Genomic DNA, 10,926 nt, shown 5'->3' with positions numbered 1-10,926 from the left:
TCAGATACACACACCTCGTCCTTCTGACTCAGGTTTGCACTCCCTACACTAGGAAGGAAAGCCGATCCTCATTCTATTGTCTCAAGCCTTGTAAGACCCTTGACTCCTAAGGTGATTAAGGATGGAGCTCAGAACTAACCCCCACTCCCACCCCCGTGCTGGCTAATGGAGTGGAACGATGAGAGGCTTTCTAATCACATCAGCACTCATTTCTTGACTCTCAGGTGGCACAGTTCCACAGACGAGGGTGAAAACCAATGCTTGTACAGCCGGGAAGAACAGGATGTACCTAGAGACTTGCTTCCCAGCTGGGCAGGAGGGACCTGCCCAGTAAGGACAGGAGGGTAAACACTTGTAAAGTGGGAAAGGAGACATAAGGACATCGTTTCCAAAGTCAGTTCCATTTATTAAATTGACTTCACAGACCAGAAATACAAAATAAAAGTAGAAATAGGCCCCTATCAGGAGCTATCAGCCTGACTTCACACGGCCCCTTCGGCAGCCACTGGAACAAGATAGGAGGCGGCTTTATCCCTACAGTCGGGAAACTGAGACGAGGATTTGGGTCCTTCAATGCACTGTGAGCAGACAGAACACACTCCTACCCAGTCTTCCCCCAGATTATAAGGAGTCATCCTTGCAAAGCAGTAGAGGTTAGATGTTTCCCTCGGTGCCTCAGAGAAGTGGAAGCCACCAGGAGCAGTTACTCAGATGGCACAGAATCCAAGGACTATGTGAGAAACTGGTACCAAACTGAGTAGGAAGCCTGGAGATGGGACAGGGCAAGGACAAGAATTGCCTTCCTCTACTCGTCAGATCCCGAGGCAGAGTCCTCTGAGCTTGGAGGAGTACTGGCTAGTTCCTCTTCTTCAGAGTCCTGAAAAACCAAAGGTCTCTTAGGCCACTTTGTGGTGAGAAGTACCTAATGCCTGGTTCCTCCTCCTGACTCCTGCATTCCTCAAAACCTCAGAAACCCACCTGTCCACTCTAACTCATTACTCTTATAGACCAACCACAACCCCATCTTACCCACCCCCAGACTCCCATGCCCCTCAACCCCACATTCCCGCCGCACCTCGCTCCGCCTCCTTTTCTTTTTGCTCTTGTTCTCTCCTGAAGAGCTCTCATCACTGGACACAAATTCTTTGCTCTTGAAGCTCTCACTTAGCTGCCTTGATGAAGACTTGGATGATGAGCCCCTGGAGGGGGTGGATTTTTTTTCCATCTTTGCTTTTACTTTCTTTTTCTTCTTAGACTTGTCCCTAGATTAGGAAAATGCAAAAGATGCCAGGCCATTAGACTCCCCACAGTATCAGATAAGCCACACTTCTCCTGGCTTTAATGAGGACTTTTCCAAGTACTGGCCACACTATTCTCGCCATGGGAAATGTAATGTCAGCTCTGTCATCCCAAAGTGCACCAAAGGAGAGGATCATACACAAGTACCCCAGAAGAACCAGGGTCACAGCCTGAAGCAACTCATGCAAAACTTACCTGACACTTTTATTTCAAAGCTCATATAGATTTTGAATTAAGCTTCACAAAGATACTTTTTTCTAAACTTTCGAATTACTTCAAACAAAACTGAGCTAGGAAAATGGGACGTACTTATCTGCTAACCCTGTACCTCGCCCACACCACTAGCAATGGCATAAGCAGCACTCACTCCTTCACTGCTGTCAAATACATATACCACAACTCTCAATTCTGACCCGGAAAAAAAAATCTGCTACAAAAGCAGTCACTGAGGCCATTTTGTTCGGACACTCACCTCTTAGAAGACTCCCCTCTTCCTCCTTCATATTCTTTCATGGCCTTTTCATAGTCCCTCCTGGCGTCCTCAGCCTTGCGGTCCCATTCCTGTCACAGACAGTCGCTTAGACCAACGAAAGCAAACCGTATCTACAGCTGTTCTAAGTGCACACCCTGTACCCCACACAAAGCCCTTCTCTCCACCCCTCCATTCCACTGCTACTCGCCTCCTTCTTCTCTTTGGACATCCCCTTCCAGATCTCGCCTGCCTTCTTAGAAAGATCTGTGATGCTGATGCCAGGGTGGTCTGACTTGATCTTCTCTCGGCTGGCATTAAGCCACAACATGTATGCAGACATAGGCCTCTTAGGGGCATTTGGATCTTTGCCCTTCTTCACCTATATGAGAAAGAACCCAAATGCCATGAGCCATCCACATCTCACAACTATCCCAAGTTTTCCCAAGGAAACCAATGGGGGGAGGAGATGCACAAAGAACTCAATAGTACTGGGTACACAGGAACAGCTTTAAGGGCAGGAATGGCAACTTCTTCCTTCTCCAAGAGATCTCCTCAGCAGAGGCAGGATGTCTCCTAATTCAGATGCAGAGACTCACATCTGTCATGGTGCTGAGAGTAAGTGACAACTGAGTGCTCAGTCCTGAACAGAACATCTCTATCACCAAGGCCCTAAGGATATAGCTAAAGAGGTGAGCAGGAAGAATACAAGAGCCAGAGAAAAGGGCGGAGTGCTATGAAACACTGCCACCCAGATACAACATGGCTGTTGTGACTGTCAATAGCCCAATACAAGAGTGGGCCCTGATATTCTCTTAGATGAGAGAGGCACCCACGAGGGCTCACCCTTCCTAAGGAGCTATATGCAGTTAGTGTGCAGTTGCTAGGAGAAGATGAATCATTTTCTTTAGCGGGGCAGCCACTGGTAAGATCTTACTCATGCTATACAAGCAATCCTAGCTAAACTCACCAGATACAAAGCAAAGAGATGAGATGTGAACGTAAAAGACGGACTAGTTAAGGAGTTGAAGGAGGCAACAGAGGGGAAAGGGGTATGAATAAAATCACAGCACACTGAATGTATTATAAAATTGTCAAAAAATATTAAAATTAGACAAACGAACAAAAAATCCAGATCTTCTAGAAACAGAGTATCTCAGGACCAAAAAGCAAACCTAGAAGATATCTACCAAAGCCACACTCGCCTACAGAGGCAGCACAGCCAACAGGGCTGGCAGTGAACAGGAGAGAGGAAACAGGAAATGAGACACACACTGACACTCTCCCAATCTAGAGGCGAGCCTGTACCTCTGAGGACTTCCTGCGGCTCTTGCGATCCTTGGCCATCTTGGCCCTTTTGAGCTGTTTGCGCTTCTTCTCTTCCCGGTCACTGTCACCCTCATTACTGGAGGAGCTGGCAGAGGCATTGCTGTCAAACCTGCCAGAGTAAGGCTTAGCCTCAGGAAAGGAAGGCAGGGTACAGACCTTTTCTTCTGTTTTGTTTCCAGACAGGGTTTCTCTGTGTAGCCTTGGCTGTCCTGGAACTCGCTCTGTAGCCCAGGCTGGCCTTGAACGCAGAGATCTGCCTGCCTCTGCCTCCAAGTGCTGGGATTAAAGGCGTGAACCACCACCACCCAGCCAGAAGTCTTGAGAAAGAAGTAAAAGGAATCTAGACATCTGCCCAGAAAAGCCAAGGGAGTAAGTCCCAAGGACAGCCTCCACCACTAACTGCCACCCAGCTTCCTGCCTTTTCCTAAGATAACTTCACATCCCTTCTCCAGACCCAGCTACCACAAAGGGTTATCTGTTGATTCAAACAGTGAAAAAAAACGAATGTTTCCGTGGGCTCCTCTGCTCTAAGTCAGGTAGGTTCCACTCCACCTCCGCCCTTCAGTACACAACTGTTTCCTGCTGGCCTGCAGCACACCAAGTCTGCCTCATCACCCGCTTTGGTTAAATCACCGTAGTTGACACTACAGTCTGTTCTGATAGAGACAGAAATGGAGCAAACCACGCTTTAAGTGAAGTCAGTCCCTGTGCCTGACTGTGCCCGACTCTCCTTTGTGAGCAAAACTAGTGGGCTTCTAAAGGACGTTCACAATTTGGTTTTGGGTTTGCTGCCCAACCTTTCTGGATCAACAGTCTCAGTTTTCTGCAGGGATCATTCCAACTGCAGAGTCTGAGGGTGGTTCTGGTCCATTAGAGCCCTCAACATATATATTATCTCAAGCTCAGGAAGACAGTTGACCAGAGACAAAACTGTCCTCTTTGCTGTTCACCAAGATGTGCATCTGGGTGTTAAGCTATGCATATTAAGACTGCCTAGACTTCTGAGGGACATGGAGCAAACTTTCTAATAATAAAATCAGAAGCAAGAAATAGATTCCTCACAACTTCTAAGCTCCAGTTACATGAACTAAAAAACAAAACAAAACAGCACAACCCTGTGGAGGCAGTTTGAGTCACTTTCTGAAGACAGTCAGAAGTCTTGACTGATACAAATGATACTGTTACACTGTCACTTGCAAGGGAGGACTCCCAGCATGCATAAGCACTAGCTCTCCTTTCCATTCTCTTTCCATTTCTCTGGTTTTAAAGCATGCTATGCACTAAGAAATTCCTTGACACCTTGACAAATACTTTCATGTCTCACTTCACTGGCGGTCACTTTTCCATCTTGGACCACTGGCTAAGACTGGGGCATGATAAATACTCAGAAACCCTTAAATGTATAGGCCACAATCTTATTCCTGTGAGGTCCAATCAAAACTCACTCCTCTGCCACATCGTCTTCCTCTTCACCAGGGTTGAAGGACTCATCTAAGAAAGAACACAGACGGCATCAACTTCCACTCCAGACGGAGGCCCATCCCTTCCCCAGACACCCAGACTAGGCCACAGGGTAGAGCCTGACTGCCCCAGGCCCCAGCACAGAGGCTAGCCCACCAGTTTCTTCTCCTGAGTCATCACTGCTGTCATTGGCATTCTCCTCCCGGATCTTGCCCTCCTCCTTCATCCTCTCCAAATAGGCATCATGCTGGTCTTCATCAGAATCAGCATAATCATCATAGCTTGGGTTCATGCCCTAGCCAAGGAAGAGATGAGTGTCAGCCATCATGTTCAAGCCAGAACTCCTGAGCACTCAAAGGCATTTCCCCACACCTGTGAAATCAGAGCAGCAGCTCCCAGGAGCCCCTGAGCAGGAATGTCCACACAGCCAACATGCAGGGCCTACTAAAGTGAGTTAACCCAAGCCCCTCCCCTTCCTGGCCCCACAAAGGCTCCTAAGAGGCTGCACAGACTGATCTAAGGCCATGCAGAGAGAACCTGCTCAGGAAGGGGAAGGAGCCACACGCACCTCTTTTTTCTATAAGGGTAAGAAGAGAAGAAAGAGTGAGAAAGAAGCCACCAAGTCTCTGCTCCTTTCTCCTCTACAGAAAGAACAGGAGAGGGGCACATCCTTCCCACAAATACCTCTTTCAGTCCTCTGTTTTTGATGTTGAGCTTTTTTGCATTGACAAAATCGAACAGTTTTCCATACTCCTCCCTGTGAGGGGAGATAAACACCGTCACCAGCTGGTTAGAACCAACTCAGGTAGACTAAACCATGAACTGATACCAACAGGCTAGATGGGGCTCGAACTCATGACTACACCACCTAGGACTTCAGTTAGGGTGGACACAGCCCTGGAGAGTTATGGAACAGAAAAGGCAGGCAGCAGTATAGCCACTCACCAAGCAGGCCCAGAGCAGGGCATTGTGGGAAGGGAGGTTTTTATCTTTTTACTGGTCTGCATTTCACCCTTTGCAAGGCTGTTATGAGGATTAAACACAAAGATGTTTGTAAAATGTTTAGCTCACAGCTGAGTGTACTCAATAACATTAGCTACTGTGTTCCTGGGCACAAAGCTCATTCCAGGAAAGAAAGAGATAATATTTCCACCACTGGGGGAGTAGAGGAGAATGAGCTAGAACCAACACACACAGCTTTCATAATATAAAAAATAACTTTTCTAAGGACAGAAAAAAAAAAAAAATGATCCATACATTTCCAGAGTCTGAGTACTTGAAAGACCAGATCTCAGAGAAACTCAAAGAAAATTCAACTCAGCTAGAAAAGTCCAATCATGGGCCCAGAAAGGACCCGAGGCCAGGCTGAGCTTCCCTGCAGAGGTGGGATCGGGATCAGGACAACCAGGAGGCACCAGGAAGGGGCGGCTCTTACCTCTCAATGCTGCTGAAGGTATACTGAGTGCCCTGCTTGGTCTCGATCTCAAAGTCGAAGGAACGAGTGGTTGTGGTACCGCGGGCAAAGTTGACGAAAGAGATCTCATCAAAGCGGATGTGCACAGGAGGCTTGTGCACATAGATGAAGCCCCGCTCCAGCGGGTACAGGAGTCCTGAGCTGGCCTTGTAGGAGCAGCTGATACACTGGGCCCCTGAGTGCCTGATGGAGGATGCAGGGAGCCTGCTCGGCACCGACCACAGCCGAGCCAAAGGGCACATGTGGCAGTAGCAACACGAATGCCCGGGCCCTCAGAAGTCACTCCCACTAAGCTGCTTTGACAGGGGTGCTGACAATTACAACAAGAAGTACACCCAGGCTTCAACTCGAGGGGACCCATCACAGGAAAGGTTTCATTACTAAGGCGACAGAACATTTCCCATCCCAGCCCACCTCCATCCTCAGCAGGTCAGGACTTCAACCCATACTCTTACCCTTGGAAATTGCCCGGGACTGTGATTTTACGGTTTACAAGAGCTTTCATGACCCGGCTGACCATCTCATAGAGAGATCCTGACATGTTCTTGGTAAGCCGCCCCTCAAAGCGCTTCTCCACTTCTTCCCTATAAACAAAGCAAGACAAGGTCCAATGGCAGGCCTGCTCTCTTCCTGGACAGTGGAAAGGTCCAATGGCAGGCCTGCTCTCTTCCTGGACAGTGGCAAGAAACAAGTTCACTGAGATACTTACTCATTCATGTTGAGAGTCAAGGAGATGTCCTCATCCTTGGAGAAGAGGAGGATCAGGAAGTGGTAACGGGTTTGGCCCTGCTTGATGGGGGGATCCAGGCTGATCTGGTAAGGACAGTGGACAAGACTGTTGAGACCCAGATAACTAAACAATACAGAACTCTAGGCATCAGTAACCTCTATCTCCTAAAGACTTAGGCAAAAACCAGGCACCCCAGGATTTTGCTCACCACAAAGAACATCTGTCTTTGATCTTTGTGGGGCAGCAGGAAGAGACGGAGAACTGTAGTATAGGGGATCTTGTAGTCAAAGGTCTTGCCATGTAGGTGTAGAAAGGTAGGGTAGATCCGGATATCATAGCGACCACGAGGAGTCAAACACTGCAGCTCCCGGAAGATGCAGATGGCATCTCCAGTGGCCTGGATCACATCTGCCTTTGAAAGAACGTTCTGGGCAAAGGCCTGCAAACACACATGGGTAATCAAATAGCCAGCCTTTGCTCCCAGGCCAGCCAGCCAAAGTCTACTCAGCCATATCCAGCAGCCCAACAAGCAGAAACCTCACCTCTACAGGGTCCACACCATCTTCCTGGGTGGGAGGGACATAAAAGCGCACCTCCATGAGAGACACTTCGGCATCATCATTCTGGTGGAATTCCAGGGTCACCTCATTCTTGCCTGTTGTACACTGGGACACATTGCTTAGGGGTATTTCAAAGACTGGCTGATCACCAATGTCAAAAGAAAGCAGCTGTCCTGTGAGGAAAGAACTATTCAAGCCACGCATTCCCACCAGCTCTGAGTTCCGTGAGGATAGAGGACCAGGGGAACTTTGTTCACACCGCACCACGAGCACGCACGGTGCCTAAAACACTATACATGCTCGACAAATACATGCTAAACACTGGGAATTAGAAATTAGATCAGAGTTAAGCAAGGTAACATCTGAAGCCCTTCAGCCCACCTTCTCCCCAAACCTCAGTCTTCCTCACTCACCACCGAACTTCACTGTTCCCCAGTTCCAGCCCTTCACACACAGATCCTTCTCCATTAGCTCAAGACGATAGTGAGTTTTGAAGAAATCCGAGAGTTTCTCAAACTCCTGTAAGTTGTAAGGAGAAGAAAGTGCAATCCTAGTAAACTCTCTGGATCTGAACACAATTTCAAAGTCCCGAGACTCTCTAGCTCAGAAAAAGTTCAGCAATACATCCTTTATCAGACGCCACAGCTAACTTAGGACATCAACTGGGAAACTGTTTAAAAACAATTTTTAAAAACAATTTTACTGTTACTAGAAGCTGTTTCTGGGACCCAGATGCCCTCAGTCACGCTCTCACAGATGTCCTTCTTCCAAGCCTCTTTCCTTCTCTTAACCATTTTTGTTTGTTTTTGTTTTTCCGAGACAGGGTATCTCTGTGCAACAGCCCTGACTGTCCTGGAACTCACTCTGTAGACCAGGCTGGCCTCGAACTCAGAGATCCTCCTGGAGTGCTGGAATTAAAGGCGTGTGCCGCCATCGCCCAGCTTCCTTCTCTTAACGTTTATGCTTAAAACCTTTTTGATTTATTTGGTTTTTCCAGACAGGGTTTCTCTGTGTAACAGATCTGGCTGTCCTAGAACTCACTCTGTAGACCAGGCTGGCCTAGAACTCACAGAGATCTGCCTGCCTCTGCCTCCCAAGTGCTGGGATTAAAAGTGTGAGCCACCACCACCCAGGCTGCTTAAAACAGTGCTGGAGACATGATGGCTCAGTGGTGAAGAGTACCTGTCCTTGCAAAGGACTTGGGTTCGATTCCCAGCACCCATATGGTGGTGGCTCACAACTGTCTGTAACTCCAATTCCAGGTGATCCAATGCCTTCTTCTCTGAGCTTTGAGGGCACCAGGCATACACATGGTGCATAGGCGTACATGCTTAGCAAAGCCTCATATACATAAAATTAGTTTTTGTGGGGTTTTTTTGTTTTGTTATTTGTTTTTTGGTTTTTTTCAAGACAGGGTTTATCTGTTTAGCCCTGGCTGTCCTGGAATTCGCTCTTAGACTAGGCTGGCCTCAATCCCCCTGCCTTTGCCTCCAGAGTGCTGGGGTTAAAGGCATGTACCAACACCACCCAGCAAAATAAATAATTATATATACACATAGCCCTCCCCCCTAAAAAAAACCCAGGCTAGCCGGGTGGCAGTGGCGCACACCTTTAATCCCAGCACTCGGGAGGCAGAGCCAGGCGGATCTCTGTGAGTTCAAGGCCAGTCTGGTCTACAGAGCAAGATCCAGGACAGGTACCAAAACAACACAGAGAAACCCTGTCTTGAAAAATAAAAAAAATAAAAATGAAAAAATAAAAACCCAGGCTAGGAGAGGAATAAAGGAGCTTCCATTCCCAGATGTATGTATCACACCTTACTGAGTTTTTAAGCTTTGTGTAGATATTCTTTTGATGAAAGTGGATATTAAAACCAAATAACTCAAGCAGTTCAAAAATGGAAGGAAAAAAAAAAAATCCTAGAGCACCAAGCTAAGATTCTGAAGCACGAGAGAAGGAGCAAGTGGAAACCATTACCTAAATTAAGATGTTAGAAAACCTGGAGTCCAGGTACAAAGAAATTCACAAGACATGGGCACTGAAAAACGGAACACTAGTTTCTCGTTCAATCGTCTCCAGCAGCTCTGCTCTGAGCAGCCCAAATGAGCAACGACATGATTATCAGAACACCAACTGTCTCTAGAAGATTACAAATAACCAAGACAGGGCAGTTACAAAAGGAGAGGGTCACAGCAGCAGGATCTCTCACCGATTCTCGGAAGCCATCATACTTGTAGACATGGCCATTCTTTGTGAGCAGTTTAAGTCCGTGGCCCAATGCTACCCGGCGCCAGATGCCTTCTGTCAACTCCCCGGCCTGGATATTGTCCACTTTGCCGGTCTTGCTGTTCTTAAAGATGATTCCCTGGCGGCTCAATCGTAGCCTCCCATCATTCTGCCCAAAATACAGACCCAGATTCAGAGCAGGATACAGTGTGTTAACAGGTTCACTTTACCCCTCACCCGTGTGGTGCTGCATGCTGGCCAGATTATCAACGGAAAAGCAACAGGTCAAGCGGTAAGATCAAGGCAAAAGACACAAGAGGCACCAACTCTAGACTGCAAGCTTGACTCTGGCACCCAGAGCCCTGTAAGGGCCCCAGTTTCCTGGTTTTTAACCCAGGAGTTTAGGACAGAACTGCACATGCAATCTCTTCAAACTCAAGATCACAACTCGAGACTCTGCTGCTACTTTTGCTTGGGGAAACACCAGATACACTATTTCCAAAGTAGCAGTCAGCTGAGCTTTGTTAATGGACACGAACTCTTCCCAATCTCTGCCTTTGTTAAAAGCCCAAGCCATTCTCACCATGGACCCTTTCACCTCCTGGAAGATGTCGTTGAACTCCAGTGTCTCTGCCATATTCACTTGCCCGTGGTGGCCTGAGCACAGAGCCCTAGGCTGCACCAGAGAAACGAGCCCTTTTCTGGGAGCTGTGCCCCAATTCCTGGTTAGGTGTGCAGATGTTCAGCGGGGTGGGAATCTGAATTCGGGAAGGAGATTGATAAGCAAGTAAAGACGCCACCTTACTTGGCTCACCCATGGGTAGTTGTGCCTGGATTGGATTGTCTCAAGTTCTCCACGCCTGGGAACTTACAGACGGGCTCTGAAGCGTTCCTGAGGCCAATTACAAGGCCCAGGACCCTAGGTGCAGAACGAGGCCTATAGTGGCGTTTACACCCCAACCCGACACCCTCTCGGGACGTTCCACCGACAAGCAAGGCAACTATCGGCGGAACCCCAGGACCTGCTGAGAGAGCGCACCTCAACTCCGCTCAGAGAGTAGTGTCCGGATCCCAGCGAACCCACCACCCCGAGGCCCCCTGGACCCACGTTTCTCCCCCTCCTTTTAATATGGATTCGCCCACTTCCCGCGAATTTGAACGCGGAACGATCCATCTCGAGCGACCCGCGGGGGGAGCGGGGCCCATGCACACCCGGGACCCGGGGATCGCGACCACCCACCTCTTCGAGCTGCAGCCTCGCGACGGCACAGGGCGGGCGGTGGGCGCAGGGGGACGCGGGGGAGGAGGTAGGGGTGCGGGGGAGGGGACGCTGGGGAAGGTTTTCCCGCGTGCGCGGTCCCGCGTCCCGCCACCGGAA

At 48.7% G+C, this 10,926-nt stretch overlaps 1 protein-coding gene across 2 annotated transcripts; it reads right to left on the bottom strand.

The window, feature by feature from the left end:
- Nucleotides 1-382: 382 nt before the first annotated feature.
- On the bottom strand, nucleotides 383-10,898 carry Ssrp1 (structure specific recognition protein 1). 2 transcript variants are annotated; one of them, XM_052724793.1, is made up of 17 exons: nucleotides 10,789-10,898; nucleotides 10,132-10,306; nucleotides 9,532-9,717; nucleotides 7,736-7,841; nucleotides 7,305-7,495; nucleotides 6,971-7,201; nucleotides 6,742-6,845; nucleotides 6,488-6,616; nucleotides 5,994-6,215; nucleotides 5,243-5,315; nucleotides 4,715-4,853; nucleotides 4,543-4,588; nucleotides 3,077-3,206; nucleotides 1,980-2,150; nucleotides 1,772-1,860; nucleotides 1,076-1,262; nucleotides 383-877 (listed from the first exon to the last, which is right to left on the bottom strand). In XM_052724793.1, exons 2-17 carry the CDS (start codon nucleotides 10,183-10,185, stop codon nucleotides 806-808), a joined length of 2,130 nt encoding a protein of 709 aa, XP_052580753.1. In that variant the 5' UTR covers nucleotides 10,186-10,306; nucleotides 10,789-10,898; the 3' UTR covers nucleotides 383-805. The 2 variants fall into 2 exon arrangements, with proteins under 2 accessions (XP_052580753.1, XP_052580754.1); XM_052724794.1 differs by lacking the exon at nucleotides 10,789-10,898 and adding an exon at nucleotides 10,588-10,697.
- Between the last annotated feature and the right edge of the window lie 28 nt (nucleotides 10,899-10,926).

Source organism: Peromyscus californicus, unplaced genomic scaffold (genome assembly GCF_007827085.1).
Source record: "Peromyscus californicus insignis strain IS unplaced genomic scaffold, ASM782708v3 Scaffold_7__1_contigs__length_154581171, whole genome shotgun sequence".
NCBI lineage: Eukaryota > Metazoa > Chordata > Mammalia > Rodentia > Cricetidae > Peromyscus > Peromyscus californicus.
Note: the sequence above shows the minus strand (reverse complement) of the source record. Positions and strands in the feature narration are given on the sequence as shown.

What these genes read in the sequence shown, in the direction of transcription:
- Ssrp1 (XM_052724793.1), bottom strand. Translation starts at nt 10,185, where the DNA reads ATGGCAGAGACACTGGAGTTCAACGACATCTTCCAGGAGGTGAAAGGG. An exon ending in AAAGACAGATGTTCTTTGTG is followed by an intron (nt 6,846 to 6,970) that starts GTGAGCAAAATC and finishes TGTCCTTACCAG; the next exon opens with ATCAGCCTGGATCCCCCCAT. An exon ending in GAAGACGATGTGGCAGAGGA is followed by an intron (nt 3,207 to 4,542) that starts GTGAGTTTTGAT and finishes TTACTCTGGCAG; the next exon opens with GTTTGACAGCAATGCCTCTG.